The sequence below is a fragment of the Argopecten irradians genome, chromosome 6 (genome assembly GCF_041381155.1).
Source record: "Argopecten irradians isolate NY chromosome 6, Ai_NY, whole genome shotgun sequence".
NCBI lineage: Eukaryota > Metazoa > Mollusca > Bivalvia > Pectinida > Pectinidae > Argopecten > Argopecten irradians.
The window spans coordinates 22875285-22900178 of record NC_091139.1 but is presented as its reverse complement, the minus strand read 5'-3'; the positions used below and the strand labels follow the sequence as shown (position 1 = coordinate 22900178).

The 24894-nt window shown below is 36.5% G+C and overlaps 1 protein-coding gene across 1 annotated transcript in view; it reads right to left on the bottom strand.

Moving 5' to 3' along the window:
* The window catches only part of LOC138325359 (cytosolic carboxypeptidase 6-like), a 32046-nt gene extending 7220 nt beyond the window's left edge, over positions 1–24826 (bottom strand). The window contains exons 1-11 of the mRNA XM_069270953.1: positions 24794–24826; positions 22124–22249; positions 21795–21919; positions 20249–20343; positions 19863–20079; positions 18715–18844; positions 10116–10230; positions 9216–9327; positions 8247–8449; positions 3122–3234; positions 2021–2189 (exon numbers count right to left, since the gene is read on the bottom strand). Of these exons, the coding sequence (XP_069127054.1) occupies positions 2021–2189; positions 3122–3234; positions 8247–8449; positions 9216–9327; positions 10116–10230; positions 18715–18844; positions 19863–20079; positions 20249–20343; positions 21795–21919; positions 22124–22249; positions 24794–24818 (1430 nt within the window). The 5' untranslated portion in view covers positions 24819–24826. The remainder of the gene's footprint in view (positions 1–2020; positions 2190–3121; positions 3235–8246; positions 8450–9215; positions 9328–10115; positions 10231–18714; positions 18845–19862; positions 20080–20248; positions 20344–21794; positions 21920–22123; positions 22250–24793) is intronic.
* Between the last annotated feature and the right edge of the window lie 68 nt (positions 24827–24894).

The window sequence follows — 24894 nt, the reverse complement described above, 5'->3', positions numbered from 1 at the left end:
AATAAGATATTGACATAAGTTTAAAACCGGAAGCGAGGTCCTAAAGGCCATATTAGATTTTTGACCAACACAAAAATGCTGCTGCCACACCTTCAAACCATGCCCTACATAATGTCATGTCATGCAATGACATAAGCTCCCTTTGATCTCACCATTGTATGCTCATGCTATTTTTAGACGGCAGACATATACAGCTTATCAACAAAACAGGCCTCATCTGATAATGGGTCTGACTAGCAATTCAATCATATAATCCACTAATATATCAGGAGAAACATATATTCAAATGTCATCTGTCAGTACAATTGTCAGTTTACAAGCTGTTTTTAATCAATACCTAATATTCATTTAAAATGCTTGATTCTGTCATGGTTATGATCAGATATGGTAGGCCTACGAAAAACAATCATTTACAAGAGGCCCATGGGCCTTAATGGTCATCTGACTATCAGTACAATACAACATACTCGTTTAAAGATTTTAGCCTATTTGACCCCTGTGACCTTGATTGAAGATCAAGGTTATTCATTTGAAAAAACTTGGTAGCCTTTCATCCAAGCATGTCACAGGCCCAATATCAAGTGTCTAGGCCTCTTAATTATTCACAAGAAGTTATTTAAAGATTTTAGCCATTTTGACCCCTGTGACCTTGAATGAAGTTTAAGGTCCTTCATGTGAACAAACTTGGTAGCCCTTCATCCCAGCATGCTGCAGGCCCAATATGAGTATCCTGGGCCTTTTGGTTCTTGAGAAGAAGTTGTTTAAAGATTTTAGCCTTGACCTTGAATAAAGGTCAAAGTCATTATCTGAAAAAACTTGGTAGCCCTTCATCCAAGCATGCTGCAGGCCCAATATGAGTTCCTGGGCCTTTTGGTTCTTGAGAAGAAGTTGTTTAAAGATTTTAGCCTATTTAAGCCCGGTGACCTTGAATGAAGGTCAAGGTCATTCATTTGAACAAACTTGTTAGCCCTTCATTCCAGTATGCTATATGCCTAATAATATCAGTACCCTGGGGCTAATGGTTCTTGAGAAGTGATTTAAAAGATTTTAGCCTTTTTGACTCCCATGACCTTGAATGAAGATCAAGGTCATTTATTTGAACAAACTTGATAGCCCTTCATCCAAGCATGTCATGGGCCCAAAATCAGGTCTCTTAGTTATTCAAAAGAAGTTGTTTAAAGGATTTTAGCATATTTGACCCCCTGTGACCTTGAATGACGGTCAAGGTCCTTCATTTGAACAAACTTGTTAGCCCTTCATGCTGCAGGCCCAATATAAGTACCTTGGGCCTTCTGGTACTTGAGAAGAAGTCGTTTAAAGATTTAAGCCTATTTCACCCCTGTGACCTTGAATGAAGGTCAAGGTCATTCATTTGAACAAACTTGATAGCCCTTCATCAAAGCATGCTACATGCCCGATATCAGTACCCTGGGCCTTAAAATAAAATCTTGATGCAGGTTTTAAATAATTCATCAAATTATTTTCTAAGTAAGTTCAACTCATTGCACTAACCTTAGCATATTTGTTTAAATTAAATGAATAGCACACAGCAACTGGACATTTTCTCAAAAACATGCAGGGGCGAGACTATAAAATAACAACTTTTGATACAAATTCCGAAAAGAATACAAAGTACGGAAAGAGTTATTATCTATAACAAGTAAAATACAACTAACTTGCGATTATAAGCGTGTTGGTAGGTAAAAGTTGTCATGTTTACATTCGTTCCTTCTTTAGAGCAATAATCGCCCCCTTACATATCTCATCTCTTACAAAAGAGGCCAAAATAATCAGAATATCCTATCAAAATGTATCATTAATTTAACATGAACATGGGGAGTAACTCTTTCTGGTCAGATAAGTTAAGATAATGTTATCCAGACAGTTTGAGCTAGGATTGAAGGTGTTCAGTTTATTAAGATCTACTGCATACAGAAATTAATGCAATTAAGACATAAGAGTGTAACATTAATTACAAATGGATCTGCCTGGAACATTGAAATGACAGATGTTTACTCACGATTCTACTGTCGGGTCAGTTTGTGATCGTTCATGTTGGCGGTCCCTGACCCCTGACCTGTAGGCGCCAGGTTTAGGTACAATACTGCTGCTGGGCTTGGCTGTGATAAAGTTGACAAGTTTGTAATAGTCGAGGAATGTCCGGGCCAAATTCCGGCCTAATTTCATGTCTGATGCAGGTTAAGGATTAATCTGTATACACTTCCTTATTTTCACACATATAAATACTTGATACAGATTATCAGCGCAGGCCAGGTGAGCAAATAATCAAAGCATAATTATGTAAGTTGATGACTTGATTGTCCATAGCAAAGCACTTTCTTACATATTGCAATCTAACAATCAAATGAAAGTTTTGGGCATAAATTGTTGTATAAAACTGCGTAAAGTGTACACCTCTCCTGTGGAGCAGCATCCTCCGTTCCATGCAGATGTACATCACACTATCACTTACTCATCCCTTGAACCATGGGCCGCATTTGCCATGGTTATTGAATAGTTCATTACCCATATCCTGGTAATTCGATTGGCTCTGCTTAAAACCAAGCGGATGCAATAAACATTCGTGTCGGGTATAATTTGGTACACTTTGTTCATATATTTCAAGGCCATAGATGATATATACAAAATATGTACATTCTTGATATTTTGTTATGAATTTAATACAACTGGCTGACTTTCTTGTGTCATGCTTGAGTGCATATCCAGACTGATATCCTATAGTTTTTCATTTTGTTTCACTCACACAAGGGTGCCGATAACTTAAACATGCTTGTTCATTGGTGGGCAGTTTTATGAATTGAATTAGATCCACAGCAAATGCAGCCTATGTTCCCAGGGGATAGTAAGCAATAGTGTGTCGTACACCCTGAAAAGAGGATGGTGGAGCAGGAATTTGGCAGAAATTTCAAGTCAATTTTGAAATAATATGTACCAATTGCTAATACTGAATTTACATGGATCCATCATTCAAGTTAAAAAAAGGCTTAATTATCATTGGAGTTGTATCCCTTGATTTGGAGGACTGTACTGGTCCGGGAGTCTAAATTAACAAATGTTATTTCCCATTTAGGTATCTAGTATAATTAGTAGTAAAGGATACATCCCTCTTCTGTGTATGGCAGTGAACTGCTGGAAGCACTGGTCTGGTAGCTGAAAAAGGACACCTCCAGGGTGTAGCAGTGGGAATTATCATCTAAGCAGCCCCCTAGGGTCCTGTGAAAGAAAGGATAGAGTTAATAACTATCAGAGTAAAAATATGTCACTGCAATCACTTACATGGTTTGTTATCCAAAGTAATATGTTCTGAATACGGGTTCATTGTTTCTTTTCTGAAAGATTTTAAAGAATTACCTATTATTTCCCTATTTGACTCATTCTTTCTGATCCAGGAGGTCAGAGTCAAGATTTATACAAATGCTGTCCCCTTCCTCAGAGGGTGTTTTTGGTCAAATATAGTTACAGTCCATGCAGAAGTCTATGAGTAGTAGTGATTTAAAGAGTTTAAATCTGTTTATCACTATTGGACCGACACCCCTCCTGTCCCAGAGGGATCAGAGCCAAGATTTATACAAACTCTGTTCCCCTTCCCCCGCGGATGTTTCTTGCTAAATTTTGTTACAATCCATGTGAAACTATCACTAGTAATGATTTACAAAATTTATACAATCTGTTCCCCAATCCTAAGGATGTTTCTGGGCAAATTTGGTTACAATCCATGTAAAACTTTATGACTAAAAGTGATTTAAAGGATTTACCTCTATTTCCCCTAATGGGTCATTAAAGCAATTTAAAAGAAATGTTGACGGATGTATGGACAACGGACGCCACAACATGACAAAGGTCGCTCACCCCTTGGGCCAGGTGAGCTCAAAAAACATTTGAATGAAAAGTTTATGGGGGACGGAAGCAGAATTCTTCAGGTCAGATAGCCTAGACATATACACTGTACAAATTGAAATACCCTTACTCCCTTATACAAACCTGGGCTAATGTTGACCGCTTTCTTCAAACGTGCAAATATTTTGGAAATAAAGCAAGATATCACATATGTCTCTGGGTAGTTTCATATGAAAGGAAATCTTTATTAAAGTCAACAGGGTATTTTTGCACTTAACTAATCTACTTTTATTGCCTGTTGGTTCTTTAGAAATTCTGTGTTTACCCATGATTCAGAATATCTGTTCTGGCATTACTTTAATACACTGCCTGGTTGTCTGTCAAAACCTTTTTTTATTTTTCCATGTGTTTAGTTTTGATTATTTTATGGAATATTACGTTTCATGATGATTTACTTTCTTTTGAAATGCCTGATCTTTTTCAGAAATTCCATATTCCTTCTGAAATGTTTTGATATTTGAACCATGGATTAAAATAAAAGTTCTTCTTCTTTTTGGTACTTTTCCATTAACAAACCAACGCCTACTTAAACATTGTGATTGGCCCTGTCTAGGGGTCAGAGGTCAGGAAAAGAAAACCATCTATTTCCAATCCGAGCCAACCATCTTACATTATACCTCGTCGCCAATAACCATTTAAATACAAAAATGGTTTTTTCACACTTTGGGAGATGGTTTGATAGATGCCGAGCCTCGACCTTTCCCAGGAGACCATATTACGTAGGGTCTCCAGCGCCAGGAATTCTCTGTGAATCCTGCTTGCGTGTTCCTTAGTGATGTGGCGCTACACAAGCACTTCTCTATTAGATCAATACAGCTAAACATGTCTGATGTGCTGGCATTTCTACTACCATTTCCATCTACTGTCATGACCTGCTTCCACATCAAAACACCAAACTTCTCCCTCCTGAATAACAATTGAATCTAAAGCCAACATCACAATAGCCCTTCTAAACATAATTATAACAGAGGCCAAAAACTTCCCAATGTACCTGAATTGTGAATGTAGACGAAAATGCTTTTAGCTTTCAGCAGATGTGATGAGACACCATTTTGGTTTGGGCCAAATCGATACAAAAAGAGTTAGAGGGATAATAGTGTGCCATTAAAATCAATACTGCATTGGAACTTAGTGTGAATGTTGTACAGTAAGATCTCTGCTTGCCAATTTGTCAGATTCATGATTTCTTTATGTTCTCCACCAAACAACTTGTTTTGTTTGCCAAATCACTTTCAACAACTTATGTCTATGAATTATTTAACTCCGAAATCATTCCCAACACCATGCACCAAACATAAACCTTGCAAATGAATCCTCACTGATCCTAACGTATCCTGGAGCAGCAATTGACACAGTTAGATATTTAGGAAAGGTATATCAGTCATTGATAGGTTACACATACTCTGGTAGGTCTCATTCATTGAACAGTATCAGGGAGTGCTTAAATAATTTGATCTGAACTAGAAAAACCACCACTTATCTGAAAGTTAAAATCCATCATTTAAGGAAAGCAAATCTTGAGTAATGGAATTAAACTTTAAAATCAGTGAAACAAACCATGAGAAAATTAGTATGGTAGGGAATTGACAATGGTGTTGAAATGTTCTTTAAATGTTGAGATTGTATTGAACCAGTCCTGGTATGATGTGAGGAATCACTAAGCTACACTGACGGGAACACTTCTATTGGTACCATCAATACTAATGTAGGCCTGTTAACAGTTACTTAAGTACACATGCTGAAAACCAAGAAATTGGCCACCTAAGCTGAGATAGAGAGCATCAAACTCTTGTAGATAATAATGTCGGATAAAATGAATGTGAAGTTATCGGTTGTCCAGGATTAGAAAGCACTCCAGACTAAATCAATGATATCATCTCATCTTCACTACACCCTGCTTTGATATAGTAAGATTAATTTTGTGAAAGTATAGCAAGAAGAATTGTGTCCATATACGTATACACACATGGTTCATTTGTTTTACCCCGAGATATATACACATTCAGACATTTTTAATCAATACTGAAATAGTGTAATCCCCGATTTCTCCATCATTACATACTTTGTCTGTCACTCTAACCACTTCAGTCTTTCCATCCATCACTCTCCCTTCCTAATTGATTTGTTATTAAAGCATCCTTAGATGAAGGGGAACACATCTTACCAAATGCATTTGGTCTACAGTAGCACTATATAAGTGTGATCTATGTTAGAGGTAAAATGATATGGCCATCAGCTTCTCCTATTGTGAGCTCCTCTAACGTCATAAGAAAACTTTTAGTGAGCTAACTACCAAATACTTTTTCTCTGTCTGTATCTTAACGTCTGATAAATGGTCAATATGAATCATGTATCAAATACAAAATAATAAAAACAAGGACATAGTCATTCAGATCCCCCGCCAATGGAGATATCAAAGCTGAAGTAAGTTTGATTGTGGAGACTTATGTGTATGAAAAAAAACAGAAAAAAGGAAGTTCAGCTAAAGAAAGATGGAGTATAATTCAAGTAGAGCGAGGCTGCAATTGTTGAATCAGGTATACAGCCTTGACATTTATATTAGACTATATACACAAAGATGGGTGGAGTTTTGCAAAGTAACATTTACCATTTACCATGATATTTTCAGCAATGTTTCCATGGTAACGGAAAAAGTGCAAAAAAATGAAAACCTAAAAATAGCAAAAGGTACTACTAGACCATAAAAAGAATGTGTCTATGAAGTTTCATGGAAATATCTCTGCTGGTTTTAGAGTTGTGCTCCGGAAACAATTCTTACACAAAAATCTGCCATTTTCAGCAATGTTTCCATGGTTACAGAAAAAAGTACAAAAAGTGAAAACCTTAAAATAGCAAAAGGCACTACTAGACCATAAGACTAATGTGCCTATGGAGTTCCGTGCATATATCTCAACCGGTTTTCCAGTTATGCTGCGGAAACGAACCTGCTAAAAAAATATGATATTTTCAGCAATGTTTCCATGGTTATGGAAAAAATGCAAAAAATGAAAACCTAAAAATAGCAAAAGGCACTACTAGACCATAAGACCAATGTGTGTATGAAGTTTCGTGGAAATATCTCTACTGGTTTTAGAGTTATGCTCCGGAAACCATTCGTACGGACGAACGGACGGACGGAACCCATTTGTATATCCCCCGCCAACTTCGTTGGGCGGGGCATAATAATACACCTCATTCTGTGTAATGGTACTATTATACACAAACGGACAACACCATTGCCTTTGTACAGTCCACGTCGGGCTATGGGACCATTAACGTGTGATAAAATTATAGTGGGGTTCAATATGCAGGACAGCAGACTTTTTTAAAATCCTTAACCTGCCAATTGAATAAAAGTCACTGATCTCTGCATATTTTGATAAGTCTTGCTTGGTAAATAAATAGCACCTGTGCTTTGAATAAGGACCCAAGACTACAAATTGGTGCCTCTTTTGAAATACTTGAACCTTGATCTTAAATATATCACTGTTTATTGCTTTGTATGGTATTATACCAATCTCTGATGAGGGAAAATCAGGTGATCACCTTTGAACACACTGGCATTACAACATTATGAAGGCATGGCACATCCAGGTTGTCCTGGATGATCATTCGTAGTGATATTGCGTCTCATCCTTGAATGTGTTTAAAGGTATCAAAATCCATTGAAATTTGATTGTACTATTTAAACAATCAAGGAGAAATAAGAGTTCACTGTACTATTTAAACAATCAAGGAGAAATAAGAGTTCACTTACCGGTAAGTATTTTATATCAATAGCAAATATGGTATTATTGTCTGTCCATTTTATGAAAAAAAAAAAAAATAGCAAAATTGACCCCATGATTTGTTTAATATTGAATCCTCACTATATAATAATACTATCAATACCATATGACTATGAGTGTTATTCAATACTAAAATTCAGAATAGAAATTGATTTTATGGAAAAAGCCAAATTGACACTTTTCACCCCTCAGGCCGCCTGGGAGTTCAGCCACATGATTTGTATAATTTTTAATCCCTACCCTATAAGGATGCTACCATGGCAATATGAGTGCAATCCCATGTTTCAGAGAAAAAGTGGTAGGCCTAGTAACCAAATTGACGCTTTTGGCCCCGACCTTCAGGCCCCGTTTGGGCTAAATTGTTAATTCATTCATGTAATTATATAAGCAAACATACCTAGCTAAATTGTTAAGGTATGACAGGGCTCTATACAGCAAGGTAGTGAAATTCACAAATCATTAATCGATCAATCAAGGATATTGATACAGTGAAAATAATGTTAATTAGTGAAAGAGCAAATAATCTAAAAATATATTTACCTGCGTCCAGTACCAGCCTTTACTGCATCTTTGTTAAAGTTTGTATTTGCCAGCGAGAAATCCTCGGCATTAGCGCCTAACAGTTTCGGAAAGACAGACTGTCGCTCATATCGTTCAATGTCATCATAAGTGTTACCATACATGAAGCCATTCATTAAAGTAGAGTGAGCATGGATGTCAATGTAGAAATCAACAATGACTTTCTGAAATATGTAAAGCAACATTCATAAATATACATACATAAATACAAATTGAAGAAAACTAGAAAGACTATAATAAAATCTGTGTTCTTCATTTCAATTGAGCTCCATACAGATGTTTCATGGCAACGCTAAACTAAAACTTCTGTGTTTATTTTCATTGTGCTCATACTTGCCAACTTTCACGTTAATTTTGGGGCAGCTCCAGATTTCAGACTCTCTATCCTATTTCCCAATCATATTGTTAAAAAAAATACGTCATTCATTTGAACAAACTTGGTAGGCCTTTATCCCAGTAATTCACAACCCAATATCATGTCTCCAGACCTCTTAGAATCCGTTTAAAAGATTTTAGCCTATTTGACCCCTGTGACCTTGAATGAAAGTCAAGGGCATTCATTTCAACAAACATGGGAGCCCTTCATCCCAGCATGTCAGAGACTTAATATCCGGTCTCTTAATAAGACCTCTTGGTAATTAAAAAGATGTTGTTTAAATTTTTTAGCTTTTTTGGCTCCTGTGACTTTGAATGAAGGTCAAGGTGATTCATTTGAACAACTTTTGTAGTCCTTCATCCCAGCATGCTAAGCCAAATTTCAGGAATCAAGGTCTCCAACTTTTGAAGAAAAAGTTGTTTAAGTGTTGACGCCGAACATGTGATTTAATGTTAGATATTTCTGAAAGATTATGGACAAAAATTCGAAGCTCATTTCATCTTCAATTTGAGTTTTAGTGAAAACCTTTATTGAGAGATTATAATAAAACATACCTCATTTCTATCAAGCTCCATAAGAATATTTTTGGTAGCATACAAGGTGGGATGGGCCCAGGGTGAGGGTTCTAGCCAGTGTCGGTTCAGATCAAACCCCATCAACGAGCACCTGTACAAAGTGTAATACACAAATTAACAAAACGTGTTACAAAAGGCCCAGAGAGCCTGAATTGCTCACCTGGTTAATTCAGTAATTGCAACAAAAACTCATTTCATATAATAAACACTTATCTGGCTTATAATCTGACACAACAGTATCATGTTAGTTCAATTAACAAGAAGCTGTCCATCCCTTTGTTTTTTAAAGCAAATAAAGTTGAAATACATACCAAAGAGATATAATTTATGTAACTGGAGTAAAATCTATTTATAACTAAATATTTAAATTATAAGTGTTATATAAGTGTGACGAAAATGACAGGATTATTAGCATTGAAATAGAAATACATAACGTAACACATATGCTCAATAATAACATTCCCCTTCACCCAAGGAAGCTTCAGACCAAATAAGAACAAAATCCCTTCATTCCTATAGAAGAAGTAAGATTTCAAAGAAATTGCTATAAACAATGGTAACAAACTAACAAACTTCAAATATCAAAATCCAAGACGGTTGCCTGTTTGGTACATTTAAATTTACAGTGAACATTTGTAATCAAGGATGGGATTCATTGATGTGATACAAATCACATGAATTCAGTTAACTAGAGAAATTAATAATTTTTGAATATTGATTTCTGTAATATCACTACCATTACAAGATTACTTTCTTCTTCAATGTCATGTTGGAAATGAAGACCTTATGATAAACATTTCAAATGAATCTGTACAAGTAATTGTGATTCTAATCAATAAGGTGATTCTCTCTGGGGAACATGTGATTTATCATACCAACCTGTAATTTCCTAGATACACACCATCTGGGTTCAACATAGGGACGATTTTAAACACGATGTGTTCCCTTAGGACCTTCGCTATTGGATGATTGCTAATTAAAAAGTCAATCAAGCCTAAAAGAAAAACAAGTTGGCCAGGGGTTAATTAGTTTCTGAAATTAAAAGTTTCAGCTGAAGATTATGTGATTAAACCAAGAGCTCCAGATAAGATGCGTAAGCGCGTAATTATCCATTAATAATGCAGAATAAATGCACTGGAAATAATTTCAATGGTAACAATCAATCTGAAAAATAACAGCACTTGGTCGGGACCATGGCGGTTATATGCATATAACAGAAACCTCAGAGGGATCTTGGCGCCCACCAAAGAATAATCTATGTCTGACATATGACAGAGGGATCTCTTCTCTGCTTTTCAAACTTTAACAATCAAATTCAACGATGGCGGCCCATCGGCCATCTTGTTTACTAATTAGTCCAAAAAACCATTATGAACACCTAGAGCTAAAGGGGAACTTCGTATGGAATTTGAGGCAGATCCCTTCAGTACTTTCTGAGAAATAGCGGTAACAAACTTCACCAAAATCTAAGATGATGGCAAGTCGGCCATCTTGTCGACCGATCATTTCTGAAATACATTGTACAATATGCACAACAAGGGGCCTAGGAGAACATACATATGAAATTATATGAAATTATATGAAATTTGAGACAGTTCCCTTCAAAACTTTCTGAGAAATAGCAGTAACAAACCATCAAAATCCAAGATGGCTGCCTGGCAGCAATATTGTTGACCGATCATTTCCAATATTGCAATATGTACAATAAGGGCCCTACGGGAACCTACATGTGAAATTTGAGAAAAATCCCTTAAGTTCTTTCTGAGAAATGGCGGTAACAAACTTTACTGTCGTGTCGGTCTAACAGTTGACGATGACAGTGATGTACTTGCCGCGCAACTTGCACAATACTATTGCATACTGGGTTACAATATAATGCTAAACGCGAGTTGATTGGTTGGTGGGCGTGGCTTATATAGTGTGATATGTGTGACCCTCGTGTGATAGATCTATCCTGAACTCATCGGGTATTACCGTACTCATAAGAACTAGATCTATCCTGAACTCATCGGGTATTATCGTATCCAAAAGAACTGCAGGATGTGTCCATACTTTCTATAAGGCCTACCTGCAGTTTTTACAACAGACGTTTCTTCAAAGAAATCTCTGGCATTAAATGCGATAACGCGGTTTTCAAGAGCTACTGTCCGTGTTTCAGCCGGGATAGACTGGATAACTTTTTGCGTCATCGCTAGCATAATTCACGGTAGGGAATGTGCATCACAAACGTTAGCTAACCTGTTAGGCTACTTCGAGAACAACGTAATGGCTGCCGTGAGGCCCGCCTCGCGGTAAGTTTACCTCTGTTTGTTTCTTTATCAATCAACTTCTTAAATATCAAAGTACTTTTAATTCTCTACGGATTTTATTTATTCTATAAACTTAAGACTTCCTTGGTAATTTTGCTTGGGTTCCGATAAACAGGTAGCTGGGTTAAATGTCCCGCGTGCAGTCACATTCTTTATAATCTTGTGACAACCACCTCTCGTACGTAACATCAGTTGTTTTTTTTTTACTAATCTCATGAAAAAGATAATCCTTTAGTTTATAATGAAGATCAAGTAATTCATTACGAAGTTTACCGTCCGTCAGTACCCCGTTAGCATAAGGTCTTCCACACACGTTTTTTTATCAGGCGCACTCATATTGCCTTTCAAACTCTAGAACATTGTCAGATAAACTCTGCCTACTCGCTCTATCGCCTGACGTCGGGTAGGCTATCTAAACTCCGCCCCTCCAGACAATTGACAGAACCACTCGACCAGTTGATAACACTGTCGCTCAACAAACCGAGGTAATACATCATTGATTTTGTCAACGGTTAGACCGACACGACAGTACGTATCATATTCCAAGATGGCGGCCTTGGTGGCCATCTTGTTGACCAATGTGTCCCAAAACGCAATATGCACAACTAGGACCTTAGGGGAACCTACATGAGAAAGGAGGTGTTGCATATAGGATGAAAATCAGCCCACAATAAATTTTTGATTTTTGATTTTATATTAGTTAAAGATGCTCCACCGCTGACAAATGGTATTTTTTCACTATCAAAAACACGAGCAGACGATTTAGTATTTTTCTTCAGTTACAAAAGTTACTTACTTTACACCATTACCACCATTGAAAAGTTTGAGCTTCTAATTTTACTTCAAGTTGAAGTTACAAAAAATAATTAATTGCATCCCGAAAAAATTCCGTGGCACTATATCCTATATGGAATTAAGTACTGATTACGCATGTACTAAGGGCAAAATAAATTATTTTATATTATTTTTGTGTTAATTAAACATATATTTACACGATTAAACACCAATTATTGTTCATGTGATTAATATCATTTATGCTCTGTCGGCGGTGGAGCATCTTTAATTGCATTAATACACATATATCTATAAATACTTAAAACCAGATTGGACCATTATTATGACTACATCGCCCCCTGCATTAACACTGTTAAATTTAAAGCCCATTGGGCCTTTTACCTGGCATAAGTCATAGTAAAAAACACTTGAATAGCGCTTTTATTGTGATTGAAAATACCACATAAAAATGCCTTTTTAACGACACATCACACTTGGCTGTATACAATATCATTATATCACAAATTGAATGTAAATATCAAATATGACAGAAAATAAGACTTTTTGAAGTTTTTTATTTTTCGTTCGAGCGACAGAATAAGTAAGGCACTATTTGAGTACCCTAAAATTTTGATGTTTAAAATTATATTCAGATTATCATCGTTTCACCATAAACAGCTCAAGTTGATGAATCACTGGATATGCCACGTTTTTTTAGATTAATTTCGCCTACCCCCTGTTTTTTCCATAATATCAAAGTACTGTGAGTACACTGTCAAATATTACCGACTTTACTGTAAGAGTAGAATGTGATGATGAGGTGCGTATTTCGACCAAACCTTGAAATTATCATCATAAACTGATGTTTATAATATTTTTTGGAAAATCTACTTATCTGTTTTGAAAGAGTGGGACACATAATCCCGACAGTTGTGATTTAACATATCACAATGCCACGTTGCATTCCAGAAACTGTATAAGCATTAAGGAAATAAAGATAAAAAATGACAGTATGTGTCCTTTGCCCATTGTTAAAGGGAACAACCAATGTTGCCATCGTCTCAGGAAGGGCGTTAGAATTGCACCTGCTATACCAATTGCATGATCGTAAAAAGCGACTAAATTTGGTACCTTTTTTTGCTGGCTTCAATCAGACATCAGTCGAGGCGATATGTCTCATTTTACCTTTAGTAACATATGGGTATTGCAAAATAATAACGACGAAAAGTTTACCAGGTACTGATTACATAAGTAAAAGCTTTTTCTCATCCAACACCCTTCATGAAAGTGCATCCTTCAATGGCAATTGCTTTCTAGCAGCTCCAGTTTGCTAGATATTTTCTCCTAACTTCTTGAAACAAAAGGAGACCGAAATACGTATATCAATTAGTTTAAATTATAATTTGTCGGTCAATGTTTATATTACTATTTTCAACAACAAAAAAATACTATTGTTACTAAATTAATTCTGGGAAAAAAACTCTTGGTTCTGTCCTTTGGTGGGGCAACATCGTAGAATATATGAAATGACATACACGGAATGCCGTCCTGCATTCTCGACTCTATAAAATCGTTTTTATATCTTGTTTGATTAAATCAACGTCCTATTAACAGCTAGGGTCATGTAAGGACAGCATCCTATGTATGCAGTGTCCTGCATGTATGAAGTGTATGAAGTGCATGGTATGTGATATGGGAGACTGAGGTATACTCATGCTGTGTATTCTTCTATAGTGTAACTCTTGCCCTTTTCATAGTGCTATATCACTGAAACATGCCAAGCAACACATCCCATCCAGTCACCTTATACTGACAACACGCGAACCAGCCGTCCTACTTGCTTAATGCTGAGCGCTAAGCAGGATGTATTTCAGCCAGGTGACAGAGCCCAGAGCCTACCTCACAGGGATGAGCTCTCAATCGAAGGTCAAACGTGAGGTGGTGTCAAGGGAGACGTCAAGAAGTATAAAGTAAGTTAGGAAGAAGAGATAAGATACAATTCTAAATTTGGTCGCCGTTTACAATCATGCAATAAGGACAGTGGGTACAATTCTAACGCCCATTAGTTCATTTCAATGTCATTAGGTCATCTAACCCGAAGAGTCAGGTTGACCTATATAGTCACCATGCTTCGTCCTTTGTCGTGCTCTGTTCGCATTTCGTCGTTCGTAAACTTGTCATTCAATCGACTTCTTCTCAATATCCGAAAGGCCCAAGAAACTGATATTAGGCATGTAGAATGATGCAAAGATGGACTACCAAGTTTGTGGAAATGAATTACCTTGACCTTCATTCAAGGTCACAGAAGTCAAAAAGGCTAAATCTTTAAACGATTTCTTGTGAATAACTAAGCCGATAGAGACCTTGTATTGTACATGTAGCGTGTTGGGATGAATGGCAAATGTTCTTAAATAATCCTTCCCCATAGGTCAGGGTGACCTATAGTGATTGTACTTTGTGCGCCGTCCGTCATGCTTAAACTTTTCATTCAAACAACTTCTTCTCAATGACTGAAAGGCATCAAAACATGATGTAAGACCTAACGTATTCTTGAATAAAGGGCTACAAAGCTGTTTGTCAAATGAATGACCTTAATGTTAATTCAAGGTCACAGGGTTCAAATTGGCAAACATAAACGACTTCTTGACAATAACTATGACGCCTTGCAGTATGCTGGAATAAAGGGCTTCAGACAGGTCAAATGTATGAAAATCTTCAAACAGCTTTAATACGTGAAATGCCTAAAGAACTCAGATAGTGGGTCTGTGTACGTACTATTCTGTATAATTTGTTTACTTGACCTACTTTTATGGTAACATTTTTTAAATATATCAGACATCAAGAACATCTATTGAAGAGCTCCTAGCATGCAATATCTAATTTGTTGCCCAAAAAGTTACGCAATTTCAGTCCACTGGATTCTTTTCCATTACTGTATAGTTTGACCATGTTTTATTGTTTGAATAATAGTCAGACATGGGGTGTTTGACTTAAGAATGAAATCCTAGTTATTTATGACATGTTTATGACATCAAAACATCAGTACACGTATATTCTTTTGAGAAATATCTAAGGTCAACATAAAAGTGCTGTAACTTTTATAAAAATTTACAGCGATATACGTTTTGCTAAATGGTACATTTGTTTATTAAGAAGTAAAAATAAGTATGATGACACCAGTAGGAAATATATGTGATATTGACCTTATTTTGCTTGATGACACAACATATTGTCTAGTTCAATATATGACCCTAAAATTAACATTTTGTGAAAAGTACTATATGATATATAGGCAAAACTAGTTTTTAAAAGCGCAGCTCTCTGCGCGGCCAAAGGTCGCATAGAGCGAAGCTCTACTAACCATAACACGCGTGTGAGCATATAGAATCCAATACATTCTAGTACCCCTTGGAATTTGAAATTGTGTCCCGCGAGAAAAGTCTCCTTAAGTACTTTGATATTGGGTAGGAAATAAAGGGGGTAGACGTAAAAGAGTGCTAAAAAGTCGGCATATCCAGTGATTCAACCACACAATATTTTCATCAGTCAATAAATGATATATGAAGATATTTTTGATTGCTAAAATTTTAGGGTACTCGGGGTTTGTCATTGTTATATAAGGAATTAATTAACAAGAGATCCCAGAGGGATCTTGGCCCCCACCAAAGAATGATCTATGTCTGACAATGGAAAGAGGGATCTTTTCCCTGCTTTTCAAACTTTTTCAAACACACTACATATAAAATTTGAGACAGATCGCTATCGTACTTTCTAAAAAATAGTGGTAACAAACTTCAACAATGAAATCCAAGATGGCGGCCGTTCAGCCATCTTGTTGACCGATCAGTTACAAAATGCAATATGCACAACTAGGGCCCTAGGGAAGCCTACATATAAAATTTGAGAGAGATCCCTTCAGCACATTTTGAGAAATAGCGATAACAAACTTTATCAAAATCGAAGATGGCTGCCATGCGGCTATTTTGTTGACCATTTGGTCCCAAGGCACAATATACACAACTAGGGCCCTAGAGGGACCTACATATGAAATTTGAGAAAGATCCCTTAAGTACTTTCCGAGAAATAGCGGTAACAAACTTTAACTGTCAAAATCCAAGATGGCCGCCTGTCGGCCATCTTGTTGACCGATTACTCCCAAAATGCAACATGCACAACTAGGGCCCTAGGGGAACCTACATATGAAATTTGAGAAAGATCTCTTCAGTACTTTCTGGGAAATAGCGGTAACAATCTTTAAATAGCAGAATCCAAGATGGCCGTCTGTCGGCCATCTTGTTGACCGATCAGTCCCAAAATGCAAAATGCACAACTAGGGTCCTAGGGGAACCTACATATGAAATTTGAGAAAGATTCCTTCAGTATTTTCCGCGGAATAGCGGTAACAAACTTTAACTGTCAAAATCCAAGATGGCCGCCTGTCGGTCATCTTGTCGACTGATCGGTCCCAAAATGCAATATGCACAACTAGGGTCCTAGGGGAACCTACATATGAAATTTGAGAAAGATCCCTTCAGTACTTTCTGGGAAATAGCGGTAACAATCTTTAACTATCAAAATCAAAGATGGCCACCTGTCGGCCATCTTGTTGACCGATCGGTCCCAAAATGCAATATGCACAACTAGGGTCCTAGGGGAACCTACATATGAAACTTAAGAAAGATTCCTTCAGTACTTTCCGCGGATTAGCGGTAACAATCTTTAACTATCAAAATCCAAGATGGCGTTGACTGATTGGTCCCAAAATGCAATATGCATAACTAGACCTCTAGAGGAACCTACATATATAATTTGAGAAAGATCCCTTGAGTACTTTCTGAGAAATAGGGGTAACAAACTTTAACTGTCAAAATCCAAGATGGCCGCCTGTCTTGTTGAACGATTGGTCCCAAAATGCAATATGCACAACTAGGGTCCTAGGGGAACCTACATATGAAATTTGAGAAAGATCCCTTCAGTACTTTCTGAGAAATAGCGGTAACAATCTTTAACTATCAAAATCCAAGATGGCCGCCTGTCGGCCATCTTGTTGACTGATCGGTCCCAAAATGCAATATGCACAACTAGGGTCCTAGGGGAACCTACATATGAAATTTGAGAAAATCCCATCAGTACTTATTGGGAAATAGCGGTAACAAACTTTAACTATTTAATTCCATGGTGGCCGCCTGGCGCCAAAACTCAATTTGTTTTATTGCAAAAGTAAGTTAAATCACTTAATCCAGTGAGGCTAATTCTGTTACATAACCAAGAAGCAAACTATGATATAAATGTATTATTTAGCATTCCTTATGAAACATTTAACAAGAAATATTGACAAAGGATTTCTCGACATTGTTAAGTATTTTGATTGATACCATTGAATTTCCAAATCGTTGATCAATATGATTAAGCAGGTACAACATGTACTCTGTGTTCATAGTATGATACCCGAGCCAAAGTCATGCATGTTCAACAAATGCAATGCATAACAACTAAGGAGTTTATGAAAATTATTTTTAGACAAGAAGATGCATCTAATAAGGTAAACATACTACTGTAAGAGAGATTTGAGTACATATGTAGTTCTAGACAAAAAAATTCTTTACTACACAGGCAAGGACCAGGGTTCGGCATACAAGACAGCCGACCACTAAGTGTAATGGCGGACAGTAAGCGAGTTTGAATATTTCACATACATTTTCACTACAGTGGCATATCACAATAAATGATATAATTTCTATTAGAAGTGGTTTGTTTCCGAAATAAGTCCAAATTTTAATGTACTCTTGGACTGAATTGTCTCTTTAAATATTACTCTGATCCAGGTCATATTGTAAACGAATGTAGTGAATTTTGTATTTTTAGGGATGTTACAAAATTATATTTCTGGCTAAGCTATTACAACTATGTGTATACATTTTGCATATATATTTTATAATAATATTTGTGCTGCCAGAAAATTTTTGTTTCAACCCATTTTTGGAAGTTTACTGTGCCGTAGGATTTGCAAAATTTTGAAAATATGTAATTTTCATTTTTTCCTTGGTGACATACAGCAGTCTTAAGCCATATGCACAACTAGGGCCCAAGGAAACCTATATATAAAATGATGGTGGGCTAAGAAGCTTAGGACCACAGGGACCTGGCATGAATTTTTAACCAGCAGTATATCAAGCACTCATTGGAAAGACAAATCATTTCTTTTTCAGGCAATCTATGCGTCACTGATATATGGAGCCTGTTTAAAAGAAAAATCTTGGATTAAAAAAAGTCCGCTTTTCTCTACAATAAAGTTCATACCCTTGATATCATAATATATATATATATGCTGTTGGTAAAAAATCCGTGCCAGGTCCATGTGCTTAGGACAGCAGAAATCTAGGCTCTCTACATACCTTGACAAACAAAAGAAGACGGTGTCTCCCCTGGGTGAACTCTGGCAGTAATGAATACTGTATGTCGAACCTCGTCCATATCCAGGTTATCAGGGTGTGTGATCGTTATCATGTCCAAACGGCGCTGTTGCTGTAACATATTCCAAACAGTTCACATGACATAAACTCGCACTTTCAAATTTAAAGATAAATTACAGTCAAACCTGTATGATTCGAACTCCAGTGAATCAAATTTCTCGCTGTATAGAACTTTTTGCTTGGTATCGAATTTCTTCACTATATAACATTACTAACAAACCCATATGTAAGTTGGAGTTTTATGAATGAAAGTTTTTAATGTATCAAACTTTATTCATGGACCATTTGTTGTAGAATCACCTGTAAATAACACTCGATAATTTGACTAAAAAAATATACCTGTACAGATCACTAACGGGTGTTCAGAGATGCCCTGCGGCATGCTGTCATACCTGTCTCGCAATGGCATTTCGTCAGACAATATTTCTAGCTCTTTATCTTAGCATGTTACAGGCCTAATATCATATATCAAAACCTATTCGTTATTGACAAAATTTTGTTTATTTAGTCTATTTGACCCCTGTGATCTTGAATGAGAGTAAAGGTCATTCATTTGAACAATAGGGTAGTCCTTCATCCATGCATCCTACAGACCCAATATCAATTCTCTAGGGTTTTTAGTTATTGACATGAAATTGTTAACCTTTTTTACCGGGCATGTAACCTTGAATGAAATTAAAGGTTATTCATTTGAACAAAGTTGAGAGCCCTTTATCCCAACATAGTGAAGGCCTGATATCAAGAGACTAGTTTCCTTAGTTTTTAACAAGAAGTTGTTTAAAGATTTAAGCCTAATAATTGACCCTGTGACCTTGAACGAAGATCAATGTCATTTATTTGAACAAACTTAATAGCCCTTTCTCCCAGTATGCTAGAGACTATATATTGTGTCTTTATGCCTCTTAGTTATTTACATTAAGTCATTTAAAGATTTCAGCCTATTTGACCCGTGACCTTGAATGAAAGTAAACATCATTCATTTGAAGAAATTTGGTAGCCCTTAAGCTTCATCTCAATATCCTACAGACCTAACATCTGCGCAAATTTTTAGAACTTTACACATCACTTACCACAGTAAGACACAGAAGTTCTCTGGAGAAGAAGTCCATGTTCTTCTTTTCCAAGTTGTCCAGGTAATTCTGTAGTCGTGTGTAGGAGTAAGGGTAGCAGTAAGCAAACTGATAAACATCATCCTCACGGTCAAAACAGAAGGAGAAGGACATCACGTAGTTTTTCCTATGATCTGGACAGCGGTAATAGTACACATGCTTTGCTGGTATTCTCACCCTTTAATCAAAGCAATGCATTTCAGTACAACAAAGTTGGGTGTAATTCTGTGTGGAGACAAACTCTGACTAAACTCTCAAACTATGATGGTTATAGATCATCCTAACCCTTCAGGACAAGTTGGACAGTAACATTAACCGTGCAGATGTATACTTTGCCAATAACTTACCATTTTGGACGACTGGTCGACTTTACCATGGGTGACATACCATCTCTATAGAGGGACTTTGTTTTACTAAAGTTGACAATATTAAAGATGACTCGCTAAAAGATAAGAATGTTATATTATAATAGTACATAATTATGAAAATTCAGTGTTACCCAAATCATTACTTGGTTTACCCATTATACTATACAATTTATGTTAAAAAATATAGTTCCCTTATAACACTCTGAATGTACTTTTTTTCTTAATTTGAAAATTTTAGTGATGTGAATTAGATTTTGTGTATATCATCGCTGGAAATAAGAGGCCCAGGGTGCTTGTATCACTCACCTACTTTGCTATGCCAAGTATAATGTTCTGAATACAGGTTCATTGTCTTTTTACTCAAGAATTTTAAAAATTTGTTATTTTCCCTGCTGGGCCCCACACTTCATGACATGTACAGGGGGTCATAGCCAAGATTTATACAAACTTGACTTCTCCAAAGAATGCTTCTGACCAAAGTTGATATTCCATGTAAAACATTATGACTTGCTAATAAACAACTAGTGACCACTATAGCGAATGGGTAAACATTGTTTACACTTATCACATAATCCACCTGATATCCAGTAAGTTTATCCATGTAGATATTTTTACATGTGTTGTTAGTGTAATAGTGGAGCAATTTTCATTGGCTGTGCTGAACAGAAAATCCAAAATGACTGCCTCTGCTGGTTATTTGCAGCATATTTGGATGATGAAATTTTCCAAACAAGAGGCCCAAGAGTCTAAACGGTCATTTAACAACCTTGGCAGCTAATGAATAGGAAATACATTACATATAGTGTCATGGTGGCCATCTTGGATATTGTATCGACCCAAAAAATAGCAGCACTTGGACGGGACCATATCAGGATAATTTCAGGCAGGTTTCAGCTAAATTGCATTTATAGAACTTGAGAAGAAGTTCAAAATGTGTTTTCAACATTTGGGCTTTGGTAGCCATCTTAGATTTTGGAATGACCCAAAATATAACAACACTTGGTCGGAATCATATCAATATCATTTCAGGCATGTGTCAGTTAAATTGCATTAATAAAACTTTAAAAAGTTCAAAATGTGTTTTCAAGACAACAATGGCAGGCATCTTGCATTTTGGATTATAATAAGACTTGGTCAGATCATTTCACAATCATTTTAGGCAAGTTTTAGCTAAATCACACAGGCAGAACTTGAAAAGATTTTCAAAAAGAAGACTTTAATCTGAACAATGTATTCTTTTGTGTGTACATTTCATTTGAGGTTATGTATAACTTCACAAAAAGTTTGAAGATTTTTTCATAAAATCTCATGAAATGAACACTCATTTAAGATCCTATATATGTATGGTGTTTGGAATGTCTGATATGTGAGTGTGTATATATAGGCGAGAGACGGGCCCCTGTGTGGGAACTTTGTTTGTTCCACATTTTATGGGCTGACCTTAAGGCACATCTAACCTTGGTAGCTTTTTGATGTTACATGCCAGGGGATCAAAATGTTGTTTTTTCTATAAAAAAATACTTACCTGATCTGACTTGACATTTTCTACAGTAAAATTGAACCACACTCTGAATCTTGGATTACAAGTATCTGGTCGAATGAATAAATCATATTCATATTCTGTGATGTAGTCAACTCTTCCAAGGTTACCTGAAAAAAATTATTAAGAATGAAAAAATATGATAATATCAAGATTTATGGGAAACAACACTTTCAAACTTCAGTTACTCCCATAACATGTAAGTCTAATTGTTAAATAAAACCCAGGCCTCAGGCACGTAAATGATTTGGATAGTAATTACCCGAGATATGATTAAAGGCTTATAAAGAATGCATGGTACTATATGACTTTACCACACTCAAAGCATGCGTCAAATATCAGGTGTCCCTTCTTTGGTCGACCACTGTAACCAGGCGGTACAACTGCAAATTTGTTGACATTTCCAACGACTGGTTCTTCTGTGCTGTCCGACTCGCTCCCTGTAAGGGAAAAAAAGTGTATTGTGTATGATAGATCAAAGACTTAAAACATTTTATCAATAATTTACATCAGGGCAAGTTTATTTACCCCATATCACTGCATATAATTATATAAAACTCAACATATTCTTTTAACGTTTTAATGTTTTCGCAGTCTCAAGATGGCTCCTCTAGACATGCTCAAAATATTACAAAAATGTGTCAAGTTTTATTTACATTACGATGATTACGTACATATTTTTGTTATGTTTTTTACCCCCGAAAAAATTCATTGCCCATGTCCATTACAACATATATAATCCTAAGCTCCTATTACAAGGCAGAAACAAATGTCAATTATTAAGTAAAGTGCAACAAAGTACTTTGGCATCTTGAAATTCTCAAAATTATTATTTTTCATTAAAATATTTGTCCATATCAAAAGCAAATCTTATAAAACAATCTATGCATGTAAGTTGTGTCAGTTGTTAGATATATATAATATATTATATATTTCATTCAATTGATTACAATTTGTAATTATGTAGAAAAAGTTATTTATTCTTAATGATATCATACACAGCACAATGATAATGGATTAAATGATTGTTAAAATATAGTTCATAACGAATTAATTTATCACTGAATTCATACCCCACTGTTCTATGCTATCAGAAAATTCTATAGTTATAGATCCACAATCTAAGAGCCTTCAAGATACTTTTGCACACTGCTACTAACTACCTATACTACTATAACATAATCATGCAACTTCTCTGGTGTGGGGCCTCATTGAAAATTATTGGGAGGCATCTTGGTAGTGGTGGTGTATGTCTGTGTGGCATAATTGGACTGGGTCAATCATCGCTGACCAGGTAGCGCATTTGGCTAGTGTTCGGAGGTCCCAGGTTCAAATCCCAGTCTGTCCACTACATTTTCTCCTCTGCTTTTACAATACTGGAGAGCTTGCCAACCAGTTTCAAGTATTGAGAGTATGCTTAGCAAGGGATATATGAACTTGTGACTTGTGTTTTATGGAACAAAGACTTGGGAGAAAAGAGGGAGGAATGTAGCCGTGACCAGGTACATAGATCAGTCGATAGAGCATTCGGCTATAGTGCTGAGAAGTCCCGGGTTTGAATACTGGTCTGGTCACTATATTTACTCGTCTCCTGTTACATCTGTACTGATTGTGCAGGTGAACATGCAGTTCTCACCAAGTACCCAATTCTCACCATTGCATGTGTATTTTTATGATCACACACAAATTTTCAGATAACTTTTTGTGGAAATCTTGGACAAGGTAGGGTCTTCTGTTACCCGTTACCTATCCTGAAGATGGTTTTGAAATACAAGGATGACACCTCCCTCCTCTTCAGGTTCTGGTTGGTAGTTTGCACAGAATTTTTTTCTTCTTTTTTCCAGAGATTACCTTTATTTTATCTTATTCCAAAGATTATTGAATCATAATTTGAACTTTGTATTAAACGCTATCACATCCTCAGCCAGATTGTTCCAAGTGTCATTTGTTCTTTAAGAAATAAAAATTTCCGGATATTTAGCCTACTGTAGTCCTTGGTGAGTTTTATAGAATGACCCGATCTAATTCTTGATTGTGTTTTAAAGCTGATTAGATTGTTGTTGTCACATATTGGTCATTTTTTTATAATTCTGAAGATTTCACTCATATATCATTGTTGGTATTTTAACAGGAGAGGAGAAAATGTAGCGGACAGACTGGGATTCGAACCTGGGACCCTCCGAACACTAGCCGAGTGCTCTACCGACTGATCTACCTGGTCATTGATGATCAACCAAGTCCAATCCCGCTACACTAGCTCCTCCCTCCTTTCTCGAAGTCTTCGCCCTCGAAGACATACAGGACCCTTCCAAACACCACCATCGTGGGTTATTTTTATTTTTATTAGTTGGGCACCAATTCTGTAACAGCAGAGGAGAAAAAGTAGCGGTCAGACCAGGATTCGAACGCGGGACCCTAATGCTCCACCGACTGAGCTACCTGGGCACCGATTATCGACCCAGTCCAATCCTGCTACAGTAGGCCCGATTCAATAAGTCTTTCAACATAAGTGTTTTTCTTTAATAGCCTTCACTATCAGAAGATTGGTTTGTTGACGTAAATTTGCATGGTAATCGTAGATTCATATGCGATGGCAAGACTTGGCGAGTAGTGATTACCGAGTACAGATCGAGTTTGTTTGGGGATTTTTTTGTTTCACTCTTACACAGACTTTTTGAGTCCCGGTTGCTTTATATCAAAAGGACACTAAAAGACCATTGTTTACATGTATATCTGTAAGTTTGTCAATAGCGAGATGTGAACGTGCATGTGCAACACAACAATTTTTGTCTTAATATAACGTTAATATTCGGTAAGCCTACCCAAGATTTGAAAGCTTTGAATATGCCATCGGTAATTGTATTATAAAGACACCTATAATTAAAATCATCATACACTGTTTAAAGTGATAGCAAGAAGAAACAATACATTATATTCATATGATAATAACGTGACATTTCGGTTCTAAGCAACTGTAAACAAACCCGAGTCTACTTTCTTGTCGGCCATGTTTGATATCCCACAATTCCTCAAATAACAAATCGTGACGTCACGGCTGAGCTAAGTACCTGCCAGCCTCCCAAGT